General features: G+C 34.9%; 2 protein-coding genes across 3 annotated transcripts; both read right to left on the minus strand.

Annotated features, from left to right (window-relative positions):
• Positions 1-4,144: 4,144 nt before the first annotated feature.
• Positions 4,145-14,036, minus strand: LOC144560481 (Tetratricopeptide repeat (TPR)-like superfamily protein). Of its 2 annotated transcripts, none has more exons than XM_078309694.1 (22): positions 13,907-14,036; positions 13,734-13,820; positions 13,429-13,656; positions 13,012-13,134; positions 12,562-12,645; positions 12,399-12,449; positions 11,991-12,083; positions 11,706-11,846; positions 11,549-11,629; positions 10,873-11,120; positions 10,335-10,506; positions 10,010-10,125; positions 9,857-9,908; positions 9,680-9,745; positions 8,953-9,174; positions 8,313-8,364; positions 7,815-8,179; positions 7,208-7,302; positions 6,701-6,937; positions 5,532-6,181; positions 5,001-5,204; positions 4,145-4,576 (listed from the first exon to the last, which is right to left on the minus strand). In XM_078309694.1, the coding sequence occupies exons 1-22, from the start codon at positions 13,916-13,918 to the stop codon at positions 4,386-4,388; spliced, it is 3,570 nt and encodes a 1,189-aa protein (XP_078165820.1). In that variant the 5' UTR covers positions 13,919-14,036; the 3' UTR covers positions 4,145-4,385. The 2 variants fall into 2 exon arrangements, with proteins under 2 accessions (XP_078165820.1, XP_078165819.1); XM_078309693.1 differs by having other exon boundaries at positions 9,857-9,914.
• A 3,549-nt stretch (positions 14,037-17,585) lies between these two features.
• Positions 17,586-19,127, minus strand: LOC144560913 (Pentatricopeptide repeat (PPR) superfamily protein). Its single transcript, XM_078310130.1, has one exon. The coding sequence runs from the start codon at positions 19,045-19,047 to the stop codon at positions 17,773-17,775; it is 1,275 nt and encodes a 424-aa protein (XP_078166256.1). The 5' UTR covers positions 19,048-19,127; the 3' UTR covers positions 17,586-17,772.
• Positions 19,128-19,397: the final 270 nt, after the last annotated feature.

Consider the following 19,397-nt stretch of genomic DNA (forward strand, 5'->3'; position numbering starts at 1 on the left):
TTTCTCACCCAATAATAAATACTTCTAAGATATAATGATAAATATTTTATGTTACATATATAAATACTTTATGTTACATGGATAAATATTTTTCATACATATTTACAACTTCCAGTAAAACATCAATTATAAATACTTCTCAGACATAATGATAAATAATGTATGTTACATAGATAAATACTTCTCAGACATAATTGCAACTTTCAGTAAAACATCTATGGCTTAAAAAGATTAGATGAATATTTTATATTACATGGATAAATAATTGACAATACAAAAATAAATAATTTTGTTCTTGAACTTGTCAATAAGTAATGTTTAATCAAATCAATGTATCATCATGTCAGTAACAATGATAAATACTTCTCAGACATAATGATAAATACTTGTCAAAAACAATGATAAATATTTTTTTGAACTTTGTTCTTGGACTTGTCAATAAGTAATGTTTAGTCAAATCAATGTATCATCATATCAGAGACAATGATAAATACTTCTCAAAATTAATGATAAATATTTGTTAGAAACAATGATAAATATTTTCTTGACCTTGTCAACAAGTAATGTTTAATTAAATCAAAATATCATGATGTCAGAGACAATAATAAATACTTCTCAGACTTTATGATAAATACTTGTCAGAAATAATGATAAATACTTTCTTGAATATCAATAAACAAATAAACATTTATTAACGGGGATTGTTATTAAAATATAGTATAATTAAGAATAAAGATTTCTTTCCCCCAATTTATTTCCCCCATCCATCCCCCAATCATTAATTATATGAGGGGACCACAACTTCCACCACAAAAAGACAAAATAAAACGTGTATTAGTCATTAATAATGTGGGGGACTGCTAATTAACTGAGGGACCACTTATATTTGAAAAACTTTACAACTGATGTGTTAGTGTAATAATCTAGAAGTCAATAATACGATAAATTATCATAAAATTTTGTTCATGAATTGAATGTTTATCATTTTGTTGCCTTGAGTATTATTGAAATTATTGATCATTTCGAGTTCATGACTGAAATTGTGAAACTCCATAATATAGATGATATATACTCTTAAAAGTCACTGACCAAGGTAATTAGCAGGAACACTAATTACCGCGATAAGGTTAGTATGTGGATTAAAAGATGGTTAAGTTTTACAAACCACCTGACACGAGATGTCATTTTAATCACATAGATACATGTTCTAGGAACATGGTATTTGACAGACCCCGAATGAAACATTAAATAGAATTGTGTTCGTGTCATTTATGTTTTCATTCAGTGTCAAGTCCTACAGTATGAGGTATTTATCGTTCCCACTAAGAAATATGTATGTGTGAGTGTTATCTAACGCTGTCCGTAAAAAGCAGTCATAACGGTAGCATTTCCATATGTATAGCTTAGCTGAGGAAGTGATAGTCTGCCAAGAATACTATTTGTCCCTCGTATCTCTATACGAGCTATAGCATCACTGGGCCCCTTGGTAGAGTTAGATTATCTGCATGCGGTATAATTACAAGAGTAATTATATTTGATAATATGCTCAAGATCAAGAAAAGATACAGTTAGCAAGGATGACACACATCTACCTTGAAACTGATCTGATAGCTATGAGACAGAAGAACTGACACAAGTAAATTGTTTACTGGATCGTGATATTGTACAGTACAGCATCATCTGTGTAATTGGATGGTCATAATGTATACTGCCAGATGCCTCCTATGATTATAGAAGTTAAAACAGTTTTAATTCTATTTACCAACATAACACAGATCCTATTGGGTCACACCATATAGGAGTTAATCGGAGAATCTTATTGTGATTGATTATAAATTGGTTATGATCAATATTAAGATGGTTCTAATTAATTATACGTGTTATAATTAAATTATATTTCTCATGTTAAAAATGACAAAGCAAAACCTAATGGTTATAATTAGTTATACTTGGTATAATTAATTATAATTAATTGTACGTCATTTAGAATGACAAACAGAAACACTGGTTAGTTTATAAACGTGTTTGACATGTTGTATAAAAATTACCAAACGAAAACCGTAGACGAATATAATTGTACATGACAATTATACATATTTGATTTGGATATTTACTATTCATAATGGGTTTGGGTTAATGGGTTTAGAATCCATTAAACTAATCTAACCAATATGAAGTTGCAAAATCAAATTTGAATGCCAAAATAGCATTTTGGTAATTTTGGCAACTTCGGGGGTATTTCGGTCTTTTGCAAACCTCCTCAAATGCCTATAAATAGAGGGGCATAGGTGAAAGAGAAAACTCACTAATTCACGTGTTAATCCGATTACTTCGTTAATTGGAATTTATCTCTTTCTCTGTTTACGGTTTTTCGATCGGTGAATAGTGTTTTATTGAATTTTCGTGGTATTTCAGATTTGGTTTATTAGTGAATCTGATTAAGCGAAAAATTTTGGTGAATAGTGTTTTTACAGAATTCCGCGGTTTATAGTATTTCTGGCAAAAGAAATAAACCGCTCTTTGGTTAGTCCTGGTGGATAACCAATAGAGGTATCACACGTGTGATACTCCGAGTCGATTCCTTCCCTGGTGAGGCTCTACTCGCTCGGTCTGCATTCCAACTGTGATTTGAAAACAAGGTATAAACATGTTATATTAATCTATTTAATTGATAAATAGATTTATTGTTTTAGAAATCAATTATGAAGTAGATCTGTAAATAGGATTAAACGAATCTTCTTGATTCATTTAATCCGTAGCTTAAGGTAGATGTAAAAGTTTTGTTTTACTCTTTCCGCACCTTAAGCATATAAATGGGTTTGAACAGTCAAAACCCCAACATAATTAATCAATGGGTTTGAACAGTCAAAACCCCAACATAATTAATCAATGAGTTTGAACAGTCAAAACCCAACATGATGCGCATAAATATGTATACTTATACACACAAGTATTAACATCTGTTTATTTAAACAATCTTTCTTATCACATACTAATTTTTTATACATTTTATGGTTTTTTTTTCTTCAATGTCACCCATATTTCTGACAATCTATGAATTTTTTTGTGAATATAAAGTCACAGACGTTTTCTACGTAATTTTCTCTTTCAAATGAGATCTATGATGAAATATTTTTGAGTTGTCCGCCGCGCAAGTATTCATACTTTATATATTATATATTAACACCTGCGCGCATATGCATCCATATTTACACGTGACAGTTGTAAAATCTATCAAATATTAGGTGGTTACCTAAGTAGTTAGTGATCCCCCACTTAATTAGCGGTCCCCACAGGTAATGCATTACGAGGTATGAATACTTGCTCAACAAGATATGAATACTTACACAGCAACGATGAATATTTGCATGACGAGGTATGAATACTTGCACGACGAGGTATGAATATTTGCACGACGGACAACCCGAAAGTATGTCATCATGGATCTCATTTGAAAGAGAAAATTACGTAAAAGATGTCCATGATTTTAGATTTACAAATTTTCTCACAGATCGTCATAAATATTGATGAAATTGAACAGAGAAAAAAAAAAACCCAACTCTAATAACGTGTAAAAGATGTGTGTGATGTGTCTATTTTTTTTTTGAAATACTTGGTATCTTAGGTATGAATACTTGATATATTATATATTAACACTTGTGCGCATAGGTATCCATATTTGCACGTGTCAGTTATAAAATCTATTAAATATTAGATGGCCCCCAAGTAATTAATAAAGTTCAGTTAGTTAATGGTCTCCACAAATAGTTATTGACTGGGGGATGAATGGTGGAAATTGACTGAAAGATAGTCGATCTCTATAATTAATGCGAAAATTATTATTAGAAGACAGTATAATTAATGCAAAGATAAATGAAAAATATTAGCAAAATAAATGAGAAATAAGTGGCAGTTAAGGAAGTTAATATTGAGAGATAATATGAGAATAAATGGGAGTGAGAGGATTTCTATAATTATTCACGATTTATATATCAACTTGTCCGGAACTTCCTTTGGATAGGAATGGTTTGTAAAAAAGCTTTTGGAAAATGTATAGAATGCTTATCATGAAATTTAAATATCTGATGTATAAGAAAAATACAATACAAAATAATTAAATTAACTAGGCCGAAGCAACACGAGGTTTCAAACCTAATAATAGTAAAGCCGAAAGAATCTTACTAGCAGGAAATTTGCCACTTTAGAATAAACATTTGTTAAGGAATTCACTTCTCTATGGTTTGCCAAAACACAAAAAAAAAATAGTGAAGTCCAAAATTTATAAGCGAAGACAAACAAAGTAGAGAACATTAAAAGCTACATACTAGACTGAAAGGTACACAGGTTAATGGAAAAGGTTAAATTTCTGGTAGACTTGAATTTCATCAGCCATACAGACGCTTTCTGAGAACACGCCAGTACCTTGTACAAGAAGGGTTCATATGTATTGCACGCAGAAGCCACTGTTCTGGGCTTAGTGCAAATTCTACTCCTTGCTTCTGGCCAGGCACACCATTCCCTGCACTTTGACTAGCAAGCAGGTGCATCTGAAAGTACAGCTCTGCCGGTCTCATTTCTGCCAATTTATAAATAAAAGAGGGGGGGGGGGGAATCAGGACAGTTCAAGGAATTAAATTGACTTGCAGCAGTGAAACCTGTTCAGTATCCAGCTGGTCCAATGCTGTCTATTGACACTCATCTGAGAAATGATCTTGCTACTCAATTAGGAAAGCCGGTCTGAATAACCATTTTCAATTATTTATCAAATGCTACGATACCATTGACTTATATAATATTAACTTGTTTTCTCCCAGTATATCTTTTCTAAAGAGATTCTGGCAGGCTAGTTTGCCTCTGCTTATGAGCCAGTAATCAGCCTTAAAAATCTCTTTCCAAAATCAGATGTCAGGCCTCAAGATGAAAGATGCAAAGAAGAATTAGTTTATCAGCTTCTTTTTGTTCTTTCTGACATAAAAGTAAAAATTAAAAAAAATATAAACCTGGAGGCCAAGAAGACCACTCGAGACGAATGTTTCTTTCCCACTTGGCTTTTGATCCCAGGCTAGCCTCAGCTTGTGCCAGCAAAAGAAAAGTAACCGGTAAAGGCATGCTTGAGATCTGCTGAGCTTTTCTCAGACTGGATGTAGCACGTGATATGAACTGGGGATCCTTTTGCCGCCTGGCTAGCTCCATGCATAGTGCCCCTGCCATGTTCAGCATATTTCATTAGAGATGAAATGGATCAAGTAGTTGCCAAGCCTGACATTTTCATTAAAGCTGGTTTAACACTATATGGCGCTGCTGTGCTTTTCCAATGATTTTGTCAGAAATTTGATATTTAAAGAGTTTAGTTGCTTTATTCCCCTCCTGGTTAGCACAAAACAAATAACATACTGGGATTTTGTTTGGTACTCATAGGTAGGTACTGGCCCGTATGCGTAGTACCGAGCCTGACCAAAAAGAAAAAAACATCAACTTGGAATTTTACAGTGCTAGAAAGAAATAACTGCAAGAAATTAGTTACAACTTACCATGGCAGAGTAAGAGGCAGCCTTCACCACTGACCTCAACACAAGCTTGCCCCAGTGCCAGCTCAGCACTAACAAAATCATCTTCCCACAGAAAACACTGAGCACAGGCCAAATAAAACAAAGCCACCCAAACACTCGACCGGCTCCCCTTTCCTTCAATGCATTCTCTGATTCGAGCCTCTATCACATCAGATGTGTTCTCCAACTGGAACCTAGATTCAACATACTTCAGCATAACCCAGCCGAATTCACTAGCAGTCCCCTTCTGCAAGCAGTTGTTGAACTCGGTCTTCAATTCAGTGGTTTTTCCTTGGAGCCCGTAAAGACGACACAGTTGTAAATGCACGAAGAAGGGGTCAGTGGAAACTTCTGGAAGGTGTAAAGCATCACTGGCATGTGCAACAGCAGAGGTGTAATCCCCTAATTGTAAGCTTATCTCTGAGGCACATAGTAAAAGGATACATTTCTGGTATTGAGAGAGCTTTGTTTTTGGAGAATGGTAGTAGCATGCATGGGATATGGTGGCTGCCAATAGCCGTTTCAGTGTTGTGCATAGTTGCATGGGGTAATTTTCTTCACGTGCTTTCTGAAATAGGTTGAGGATGAGAAGGTAGTGCACGTCTCTGTTCCACGGTTCTCGATGCAACCATCTTATTAAGAATATATAAACATAAACTGTCATATTAATAAAAAATATGGATAAAATAAATAAAACCGCAGGAAATTGCCTAAATTTTCAGGCAGTGGTTGATTCCTGAACTTTTGAAATATGCAAAACCTGTATGACCAGTGACACTTAATCTTCTACATCAACCCAAAAGAAACATTACTTAAAAAAAAAACATACCATATTGTCCTTGTATTAGAAATTCTTCCCACTTTCTAAGTTTTGGAGTTGTACTAATTTGGTTAGAGTACTAATTCCGGTACTTATTTTATTCCAGATGGAACTTTCTAAAAATAATTTTCTTTTTTTCATACAATCATCACATAACAATACAATTGGCATCTTGTTTCCCAATTAAAACAACATCTAGGGAGATTCTTAATATATTTTAGAACATGCAGGGTCAAAGTTTCAGTGCTCATGGCCAGGATTTTGGTAATTTTGAATACAAAACTGCTGATCACTATCATAAAGTAATTTTAATTTATAAAAAAAAAAATACCTGTTCAAATGGTACGCATCCCCATGCCGGTCATAATGCGGCTTGCATGAAGGGAAAGAAAGCTTCTGAATTGTACAGGAACTGGCATAGCAGGCCACAATAGAAGCACCTCTGATTTGATCTGGCAATTTCAGTGCTTTCATAGCTGAATCACCATGTAATAAGGCAGTGCATTTAACAGCTTTATTAGGAGTCATCCAGTCTCCAGAGGAAAGTAATAGTGAACTTATTTGGTTTCTGCAATGATAGAGCAAAAAGACAGAAAAAGTAAATGATATTAAGGTTAAAAAATGACAAAATGCTAGTGATACAATATCAGCAAGTGCTCCATATGTGTTTCTTCTTTCTCAAGTGGAATAACAACTTATCACAAATCTAAGCTTATTTTTCAGATTTCATTAAACTCACATGTATACCAATCACAGAAACTAACAACAACAACTACCAAGCCTTTAGTCCCAAACAAGTTGGGGTAGAAATATCACAGTCCTGAGAGAATGACAATACCTTAGTAAACTGTTATTAGGATACATGTGAAGAGCTCTCTGAAGGTGCTTCACCCCATTATCAATTCTCATATGATAATTTGACTCAGGAGCTATCTGGAAAACAATTAAAATTACAAACAAATACATAGTAGACTAATACAATGAAAATTGAAGTGGGATATGAAATTATCATCAAGAATGTCAAATGATTCTTGTGTTAGCTACTCATGTAAATATATCAATTTCATCCAGACTGTTAAAATGGTAATTTCAAAAAAAAAAAAAAATACTGAGAATCAGAAGTATGCCTTTTATAAAAGGCTTGTCCCAATCAGACATGTACATGATCTTCATGTATTATTGTAATTTTCTTCTGCATTGTATTCTTAGAGGATTTACCAATTGTATGTCCAATCAATAGTTGCGCGTCTTCTCTTCTTAGGTTCAAAACAGAAGGACAAAGTATTACAAATTACCAAGTTCTGGAGACCAAGGCAATAAGTTCTTTTTTCTTTTAATTTCAGAGTATAAAAGCGAATTACTTAAAACCAGACAACTGTTATCCCACTCAACCCAAATTAAACAAAAAAGAAGCTAATTAACAACAAGGTTGTTATGTACTTTACCATTTTTCCTAGAGCAACAATTGAATGGATCTCAGAGGAGAAATCGTAAGACTGAACCACTTGTGGGAAATTGAGTTCCATTTTTTTGGCTGGTTGCAGAGCATTTAATGCAGAGTAGATAAATCTCATCTGAGTGCTATCCAACAGATGAGAGGGAATTCTTTGAATAAGAGTCGCTGATGAATCCTTCCCTGAAATGCTGTAAACCAACTTGCATACAAGTGCAACTGCAGCAGATGCACTTGCTTGCTCCATGCTAGAAACCTTCCCAGCCAGAGTTCTTGCCATAGATAGAGCCTCGTTGTGCCGCCCTTCTTTCCATAATGCAACAGCATATATTTGCAACTCGTCAGTGCCAAGAAGACCTTTGTGTTATCATACAACAATTTATAAGTCAGTTTAATAACAAGGACTTTGAACTAAAAAAATGTCAGCATTTGAGTTCAATACTGTTGTAAATTGTAGACTTATACAATAGAAGTATAGAACATAGATTACCTTCTCTATTCAAATCTTCACATTCTCGTGCGGCATCAGCACCAAGACCAGCCTGCAATTACATGGGCTTGTAAGTAAACATTTTTATTCACTCAGTTGTATAAAAAAAGGGCAATTGTAGCCTACATCTAACTTTTGGGTACATCTATTTAATATCTTCAAAACAGATATTTAACCTATAAAGTTGAAATTGTAGATATATTCTTCATCAGTAAAATATGGCGTGTACCAAATTTGGGTAAAGTTGAAGTCTTTTAGCCTTCCATGAAACAATTTTAAATTCTTAACGGTTGAATTTTAATGGCCCTTTATGATGACCAATCAAATTACAAATTATTCAAATATATTGCATGCCCTATCTAAATTATGGAAAACGCATCATTTTATTTTTTAAGTTTGAGCATTATTTTTAAGATATCAGATAGATGTCCCATAATAGTAATCCTATAAAGTTGAATTTGTAGATATATTCTTCATCAGTAAAATATGGCGTGTACCAAATTTGGGTCAAGTTGAAGTCATTTAGCCTTCCATGAAATAATTTTAAATTATTAACGGTTGAATTTTAATGGCCCCTTATGATTACCAATCAAATTACAAATTAAAGCCTCTGCACAGCCTTTGTTCTTACAGCATTTACCTTGCACAGGGACCGGGCAAGGTTGACAGAGACATCTGCCAGATGAGACTTGACGGCATCTGAATCAAAATGTGATCCCATTGTTAAAACAAATCTAGCACGTCTGTAGGCTGCAATGGCAGAGATATAATCAGAGCGTGCTTCATAAACCAATCCCTCTATGTTATGTGACTCTGCATAATTAGGCGCCCTCTGCACAGCCTGTTGTATTGCTCCCAATACCTGCCAAAGTGAAGAGAATTCCTTCCGTTATTTAATCTTACTTCTCCTTAATATGGGTATACAACCATAATGAGCAAAATATCTTCCTCCACTTATGAGTAAAATATTATGTAATCTTGTAAACATCAAAATATACTATGCTATTAAAGAGTCCTATACTATCCCTGCAAGCATATTATTTTTATTATTTAGTACCTCTACATGGTCCATTGCTCAATACTTTATTCAACTAGTTTAAACGAAATATCCTGTTTGAGAGAATTTTTCCTTCAATTCCCTCTTATAAAAAGAGGTGGGGCAGCCCAAACATGAAAAAATTGAATAATTTGTGCTCACAATATATTATAAAAAGCTCTTGCCTTCACAATAGGTAACCCTCATAAACATCAATAATCAACATAGACTGCACCTTCTGATTATTTAATAGTCTAGGGCTTAGCAGAAAGATAAGAATTCTAAAATCATAATTAGCTTATTAGGTACAAAGGAAAGCTATAAAGTGAACCTGAGGTAATAGCAGTTGCCCAGAACGAGCCGCAAGAGCTCCTAGACCAACTTGAAACTCAGCAATCTAAATCAAATGAGAAGTACTATATAAGAATTCCAAAAATAAAATAAGAAACTCAAATCACTCAAAGTACCATTTATGTTTAATCGGGTAGAAAGCAACAAGATTACTCACAGGTAATATCTGCACAGCCCTTAAGCAGCTTTCAAAATAATCCTCTACTGAACTGACCCTGTTTGCAATAAAAATGCAAACAATCAGAGAATACACAACACTACTAATGCAGTGGATAAATATTACAAATTTGGAAAGAGCAAGCAATAATACCCAGCCTGATTATCAACTGACATCCCAGCCCATGGCATTGCCAGAGAAGGATCTATGCTTCTTGCACGATCCAAAGCTTGCCTTGCCAAAATTTTCTCATTTAATTCCCAATAAATCTGAAAGCAAAAACTAAGCAATAAATAATATAAATAAGTTAATATAAAAAATGAAGAACTTATAAATCCAAAGAAATTAGCTTAATGCAGGATTCTTTGGGTTCCATGAATGAGTTACACTCAGTAACATCGATTTTCTAACCAAACCTGTACCTTAGGTGCAAGCCACAAATTACAAGCTTCTAATTTAACTTGAGATGATTTCTTACCTTTCCAAGATATGCCCACGCCTCAGCCAGAGCAACATCTAATTGCAATGCTCGAATGATAGAATGCTGTTTTAAAGCATAGTTTGAAGAAATGCAGCCCAATATGACCCAATAATCCTTGTTAGAAGGCTCCAGCATTAATCCACCCAGTGCCATCTTCTCTTGAAGTTGCCTATTTTCCATGACATAGTATACGTAACAACAGTCATACTTCTAAAACCCAATATTAGCAACTTCCAACCAAAGGTTATCAAATGGGATTCCCACCTTCTACCATTTATTTGTGTACTATGAGATCTAGCCAGAATAACAGACATACATCTTATGCATGGTAGCATATTACTGGTCTGAAGTACCTCAGCAGTTCAACTCAGTACCATACAAAGTTTGTACCTGGTTGCAGTGACAGCACCATATCACATGCTGCAACTCTACATGTGCGGTATATGGTGAAGGGTAAAAGGTCCAATATAATTCCTATGTGAATTTAAATGTCAGCAATGAACCAACATTTTAACTAAAAATGTAATCAACTTACCAAACAGCCGGATCAGGTTTAGTGGTGTCTTCAAGAGAACAAATGAGGTCAAGACATATAGATATATCAGTGTAGATGTTAGACTGCCAGGGAGAGAGGTGTAAAGCCCTTTGGTATGACGTCTTTGCTTTATATGCTGCTGTAACACGAGCATTTCTCCATTTGAGTACTGAATTTCTAACTTCCTCCTCATTTATTTCTTCTACAATATGCTCTTCACCCCATGGTAAGCATTTTGCATAGGCAATCTGAAATAGGCAATAATAAAAACAAAAGAAAATTAAAAGGGGAAAAACACTCATTCATTATTTCATTGCTTCCTTGAGCTTTAATTGCATGGTTAGGGTATCTCAAGGCAAAATCATATTCATATCAATCGAGGATTAGTTGCGAACTGGGAGTTTTACATGAGGCATAAGCAGGATTAACTTTTTCTTAGCTGCAAGCTTAGTACCTCATTGTTCCATGTCCCTGTGCTAGTAAGCACTAGAAAGAAGTATAGTTACATACTGATATAGCAATTGATGCATGATCCTGTCCAGAAGTGTATACGAGCTATGAAAAAAGCAAAAGTATCCACAAACGACCACCAGTGCATGATTTTACCTTTATGACACAATATGAACTCAATATAACAGCAGCAGCTAGATATTCTGAGCAGCTTCAAGATAGTTACCTGGATATCCCCATGCAACTTCCAAGTAGAATAAAGATATCCAGCTAAACAGGTGCAACTTTTTGCTACTTCTGATGCTTCCTACAATTCCAAACTTCAAATAAGATAAAATAAAAGTAATTAGTCTCTTTTCAGGATTTATAATCCAAGTACTAACCTCCAATAGAGTAGCTGCCCATTTAAAGGCACCTGAACGGGTACACTCCATTGCCAAGCCAAGAAGACCAGAAGCCAACCCAAATTTTGCAGATAAATCTTCAGGCACTAATTGTAAAGCTAGTCGAAACTGGTCAACACCCTACACCAATTTCAGATAAGGTAAATTATAGTTCCTGACTTTTATAAGTCTAAAACGAAAGAAGAAAATAAAACTCACATCACCAAGAATTAGCTTTAAAGTAGTTATTATATCTAACTACAATTAAGTATTTTAGAGGGATACTTTTCTAAAAGAGCCAAGCAATAGATGGACATTCCCACTCCCGATGAAAGCAAAGATCCTCAATCCATCCAGCTCAATGGCCCGCCCATAAGACTGTTAATAGAAGATGGCCAAAGCATTAGTATTTAACAAACCTTAATGAAAGAAATTGATCATGTTACTGTGAGATATGTACTACAAATACCTACAAGTCTATTTTCTGATAACAGTTGCTAGATTTTAGGCATTCACATACTGTTTGGACTGTAAAATTGCATATGGTCTAACTACAGCTGCATCTTTCTCAAAACTTCATATTTCTTTCAGTCCTAACATGTGTTGTCTTATAAATTATTACTTTAGTCCTTCGACAAATGCCACCTTCAAGTATTTTGATACAAAGGGCCTGAACCCACAAAATATATATACCTTTACAGATGCCGTAAACATGCCCAACTGCTGGTAAGCAAGACCCAGTGCCTGTAATGGAAAATGTAGTAACAAGAAGCAGCATTACACAATTTCATTCAAAGGACAAGAAAAGAAATAGAATAAAACAATATGTGCAAATAAATGGAAGAGAGGAACACACCTCCCACAAGTCAGCACACGATGGGTAACCACGGATTGCATGTTGAAGGCTTGGTACAGCCTCTGACCACTTCCTTTGATGCACCTAAAATCAGAATGCTGAAGTAATTGGTTCTTCATTGCTAAGAGTCAAGTACTTACAACATTTGTCATATAAAAAGGCTTAATTTTTTAATTATTGCAACATTTCTTTGCAATTTATGAGATGGCACATAACTTGTTTGCTCTGCTGATGAAAACTAATAGTCATTAGACATGTCCGATTTCTTCATGCTTAATTCTTATCAGACAACGTCCTTTCTTTCATTATTATTGTTTGTTCTACAAATGATATCTTTTGTTAATAACATTTGACATATTTGGGTTAAATCAATTAATTACTTCATCAGCTTATTCCCACAATTCTTCTATGCAATTAATAAATACACATCAACTGCAACCATTGTAGCACCTGTAAGAAGCCTAATCTTCTAAAAGCCCAAAAAGCCCTAGGGGACTTCTCAGAAGCCTCTTTGCACGAAGATATCTCTAAGCTTTCCTTTCCATCTTTATCCAACAAATCACACAATCCCTCCTACAACCAGTATAAGTAAAAATTCCAACGGAAAAGGTTAGAAATTCAAATTTAAAAGGTCAATTTCGAAATTACTATCTAACTAAACCAGCTAAAAGGAGGCAAGAAGCTAACACTGCATTTCCACCCAGTCAAATCCAGCAATTGGTATGTTATAGATCTACAGGTCAGAACAGAAACATCTGGATTTTGGCATCACTTTGACACAATTCAGTTACTTAGGCCAGGTCACATATGTTACCTACACAATACCATGTAGATGACAATCGAAGAATTTAACAATTGAACACTTACTCCAGCTTCAGTATCATCAGGGTTCAGTGTAACAGCTCTCTGATAACACTTTGCAGCACTCTGTCTGTCGCCTGCCACCTGTTCATAGAAATGCCCCAGAGAACGAAATGCTGCTGCATAATTGGGGTTAAGCTTGGCTGACGCCAAGAAACTCTCAGCTGCTTTCTCCTTGAGCCGCTTCGCCTCATCCCCTTCGGACTCCTCTCCCCTCTTCCATAAAAACATACCCTGCAAAGGACACTTGGCTAGTGAGGTCGGAAGGTGATAAGAGGTGGATTGAGAAGGTACAAGTGAGAGGAACTAACGAGGTTGTAGTGACTGGAAGGGTTGGTTGGATCGGCGTCAAGGTTTTGCTGTAGCTGTTGGAGCGAACTGTGTTCATCTTCATCTACCTGCGAATGAGAAACATGGAGTGAAGAAGGAAGACGAAATCAAGGAAAAATAAAGAAACAGCGCGAAAGGGGAGAGAGAAAGAGACCGATCCAGGCATAGCGCCAGCGTCGGCGATGGCAACCGAGAGGAAGAAAAGGTGGAGGGAAGAGGATGCGGGAGGTCTTTCCAGAGGTTTAACTTACAGGTCTTACACAGATTCAGACAATCGGTAGCGATGTCGGATCCGACCGGACTTGAATGGGAAATGGCCAATATCTCCCCGAGTCCGGATCGTCTGAAGTAACTCAAAATTTTATGTTTAGATTCGGGCCGAAGTACAATGGGCCGCGTAATATTCGTGGGGAAGCAAATCTGACGGCCGGATTCGGACTCAAAATTTGATGTACTTTGGTGATATGAATTCAATTTCCAGGGCTGTCTACGTACATCAGATTGTTGATTAAAAACAATAGTAAAAGTAAGAATTTTAGAATTAATTTAATATAATGTGAAGAGCACAAAATTAGAAGTTTTATAATTCAATTTTAATGTATTTATTTTTTTAGCATACTTTTATTACCATTAGACTCTATACAAAATTAATTTAAAATTTTTAAATTATTGCATATAAACGTACCACTCGTAAGGTAGATCGGTTTTAATCATTTAGACTAGTCGTTTGAAATCAATCTGATAAATTTTAGAGTTGAGTTCATAAAAAAGTTTGGTAAACTTAAGAACCCCCAGTTCTACTCTAAGAATCTATATTTAAAATTTCTAATTCTCATGCATTGAATATGAATATGTATGTAGATTATATAAATTCTTAATAAAAAATTGAATTTGAAGCTAAAATCTAATTCAAATTCAACTATTTCGTGACATGACTACAATATGCGTCAAAAATAAAATAAAAACAAGTAATTTTGGGGTCCGTATCTGCTGTCATAGTCGTAATTATGGCATATGATTTCGTAAAGAAAATTTTGTTGTTATGCTAAACCTCATTTTCCACTTCTTAATTAATTTACTCGATCCATTTCTTTATCCATGTATATATGCATAATAGGTTCGTCAAAATATGTCTCAACATACATAGATTTTGAACTAATTTATATAATCAACAAATGTTTTTCATATCTTGTTTTTATTTTCAGATTCATGTCTTAGTGCAGTTAAATTTATTCCTACAACCACAGGCTGAGGGACTAAGAGGAGATGGGATCAATTGATCCCCATTTTAAAAAAAAAAAAAAATTTGTATTTAGATATGATTTTCTATATAATTTAGAGTGAAATGGCTCTATGTTATAGAATTGACCTCCATTATCCATAGAAAAATTATATTTAATTGACCCCATATATTTTTGATTCTCATAGTTCGAAAGTCTTGCTCTGCCTCTGCCTACAACATATATGTAATATATATATCATGTAACATTTTAATTTTCACCTAATAGGCTACTGTCTTAAAACAGTGTGGAACTGTGGACAGTGACATAATTTGCACTGATGTCTTGTAGGAATCCAAGTTATGAGGTACATCATGTTTTAAAACTTATTTAATGGATAAATTACAAACTTGAGAAATATAATAATTTTTTATATAAAAAATATTCAAGTCAGTTTACTTATTAGGATATTGAAAAAAAAAAATATTTGCATTAAGTAATGGAAGATCGTCAATCATTAGAAATCAAAGTTCATAAACTAATAATTTGATTGCAATATAAACTTTTTTTTAGAAAGTATAGTTAATTTGATACTATTATTAACACAAATATTATACGTTTAAGATAGTTAATTTGATATTATTATAAAAAAAACAAATATTCTATTTTTATTAATTAATAGTTACTATTCACAGTATATATCTTAAATTTTGAATGTACGTTAAAATTACTTTATTTGCATCCTTAAAACTAATTCAACTTATATGTCTAGATGCAAGATATTGTCTTGACGCATTTAAATTGATTTTAATTATGTTAAAATTTAGAATTATCAGACGAATACTAAGGTCCGGGAGAGTAGATCACCTGCCCCCTCTATCTCTGCAACTGGGACCGGTCACTCTTAAAGGGGGCCGGTCACTGTTTATTTTTAAATTTGAAGTCCATTAACAGTGACTCTGGGGGCAGAAATTTTCTGCCCCCAGGGAGGCAGAGGATTCAATCTCAAGGTCCGGGTCGAGCATACAAACTAGTTGATGATTATAATGGATGACACCTGCAACTTCATGAGGTTTACATGTAATGCAGGCTTGTTTTTGTGAAAACGCATGAAAAGAGTGGAAAACATAAAAAGACAGTAAGGAGGAATTTCAAGTACATCCCTCAAAAACCTCAAAATTGCGTGTTTTTCTCTCTAAAATTTATAATATTATATTTACCATTCTAAATTTCAAAAACTAACAAATTTACCCATTTTGTTGTCTTCTCTATTAAAACTCATTTAATTTTTAAAGTACACATTTCACCCTTAATTTTAAAAAATAAAAAAAATATGTAGCACGTTTAAGAAAAATATCAGTTTTTTAATTGGTTGATTTATTTAGTACTAAAACTTGCACAAGTGTATATTGAAATGTTAGTGTTTATACGTCAAAAATAGAGAAATAAACTATTTTTCTTTGTAATCCGATCTAATTATAAAACTGATATTTTTCTTAAAGGTACTGCATATTTTTATTTTTTTTAAATAAAGGGTAAAATTAATATTTTATAAATTTAAAAAGAGTTTTAATAGAAAAAAAATTAATTTGGTAAATTTGTGACTTTTTCATGTTTAGAATTACTTTCACGTCTACTTTAGAATTATTACACAATTTTAAATATTTTAAAAAGTTAGTAACGTTATCCAATTAAAGAAAATTATTTAAGTCTGAGATTTAAAATTATATCCAAACTAACAACGATTAGTTGTTTACGAATGCTACGATAATGGATCATGTTCTAATAAAACAGAAATAACGAATAATGGATCCAATTCATGCGACCTAGCCTTTTCTCTCTTGTGAAATCCAGAGAAATTTACCTATTCTCTCTGGTCAAAATGATTACTAAATTGATTTTACATCATCTAAAGGCCTCGACGCCTCATCATAAAGGAGAACTTGCTTGGATGTGATTCGCCAAGTTAACTTGAAACAACAAACACATTTCCAAATTTGCAAAAGTGAAGCAGAAAAAAAGAAAAGAAAAAGAAAGGGTCCATATGGCTGTACCATCATGAAAGAACAAAAACCAAGTATTATATAGTTAATAATCCACTACATCATGTCCTACATGAAGTTCCTTATTGCCATGAATAGAACTTCCATTTTGAAGAATAAAGACACTATATATATATAAATACTAGGAACTAGATGCAACAAGAAGCATCTGTTTGCAAGGTAAGTTTGATAAAACAATATTGTAATCCAAAACCACAGAATGACAGAAGGGTAAGAAGAACCTGAAACCTTTTCTTGTCAAAGGAATACATAAGTCTCTGTCTGGGTATCAGCACCACTGTTTGGTATAAAGATGATTTAATTTGGCTGGTATATTGTAGATTTGTATGGGGATTTTTGTTTTTCACATAGGAGTTTGTAATTTGGACGTTCCTCATCAATAAAAACTGGCATTTTATTGCTATTTTCTTTTTGTAAAAATGCTTATGCTCAATAAAAAAATTGGCCACTAGTTATTATGAGAAATTTCTCTATATTTATATCATCATATTGGTTGAGTAACAACGGAGATTATCTGCAAGGCTTTCTTGAAAGTTATCATGAGAAATTATTTATACCACCATACAAAATTTGAAAAGATTGTTTGCAACTACAAGCCATTCAATACACAAGCAAAAGCCAACAAAAGGAGAAAATCTTATAAGAGTATGAGGCTTTCTTCCCATTTAGATGCTATCAAGAGAACTCTTATGACCAAATGACAAAAAAAAAACAATGAACATTACCAAACAGAGAGATCAAAAATGCCTCCGCCCTGCACCAAAAATGGCCTGCCAAACAGGCCCCTCAAATGGCCCCTTCTTATCCAAGTGCTCTCTAATCGACTTCTCATCAATCACGAAATTTCTCTCCTGAAACCTCTTCACAATTCTCTTTCCTTCCTCTACCCCCTTCGCCTTGCAAAACGCATCCACCAACCCAACAAAGGTGGCTGGGTTTGGCGAATGATTTGCCTCAAACATCTCCACACAGAACTCTTCACATTCTGATAACCTCCCCCCTTTGCACAGCCCGTTCACGATCACCCCGTAACTATACGCATTTGGCACGATCCCATTCTTTTGCATCTTGCGAAAAACCTTGATCGCATCGTTGAATCTCGAGACTTTACAAAATGCCTCAACCACCGCAGTGTATATCACCACCTCAGGGATTATGCCCTTTTCGCGTATCACACTGAAAAGCAACATTGCCTCCTTTACCAGCCCGTCTTTGCACAGGCCGTCAAGCATGGAGACTGCATTTGGTATGAGTCCTGTTTCTTTCATCTTTCGGAATATCTCGTCAGCATCCTGAGGTGGTGGTGGTGGGGAGGACTCTGGCTCGGTGGGACCCACCTCGTCAGTTGCTGGAGGAGTTTGTGGAGCCCCTGATGTTTGTTGGGTATCTGGTTTTTTATCACCGAGTTTTAGTTTCTCGAATAATGTCTCTCCAGTCCCTCCCAGAGCTTTTGCTCTCCAGTTCTGTATGCCTTGCTCTTTGTCTATAGCAGGATTAGATTTTTCAACTGGGGATGGAAGCTCCTCCTCATCAGATTCACTGTCAGTGAGGTCTCTGGGTTGGTCATTGATTGGTGGGTTTCTACTCTGAAATTTAGAGTCTTTCTTTGAATCAGGGAAGAAATCGTCAGGATTGACGCCTCTAGTCCTCGTTTCTCTCCCAAATTGGCGATTTGAATTTTTAAAAGGAGGAGGGAATTCATTGGTTGAAGGACCTGATCTATCTCCCCTCCACTGTCGATTTGGAGGTCGAAATGGAGGATGAGGTGGCTGATTCCGGTCTGAAAAATTTGATCTTTCTCCATTAACGCCATCCCCAAAATCGACGCTCTGTAGAAACTCCGCCTCATCTTCCCCACTTCTCCCTCTCCGATCGCCTCTGAAGCTTCTGTTGCTCTCGCGATTAGTGCTGAGGTGAGCTATGAATGCCGAGTAGGGGCGAATTGAGCTATCGGTTTTCTCCATGATTGAGCGCTTTGAGCATCGCGAGAGATGTGGAAGGAGTTTGGCCATGGCGCTTTTCCCGCTATTCTCTCACTCTGCACTTCGCTTTTAGCCCAGTCGAGAGAGAAACAGGCAAACAGCCTCGTTCAGGCTCCGCTAGGGTTTAGGGGATAGACTTTGTTCTGTGGATTTTCAGTTTAACCAAAATAAATTAACTTTATAGAAGGCCCATCATTATGGGTTAGACGACGGCCCATTATTGTTAACTTTTTTATGTGGTTTGTTTAGGACTGCTAATGATTAAAGTTCGGCTCAAACTCGGCTCGGCTCAATGAGAGAATCAAAATGATTTAACTCTAACTCGTTTCGCTTTTGAAAGAAAAAATCTCGTCTCAGCTCGTCTTGACTCGACTCGACTC

Source organism: Carex rostrata, chromosome 10 (assembly GCF_964058835.1).
Source record: "Carex rostrata chromosome 10, lpCarRost1.2, whole genome shotgun sequence".
Lineage (NCBI taxonomy): Eukaryota > Viridiplantae > Streptophyta > Magnoliopsida > Poales > Cyperaceae > Carex > Carex rostrata.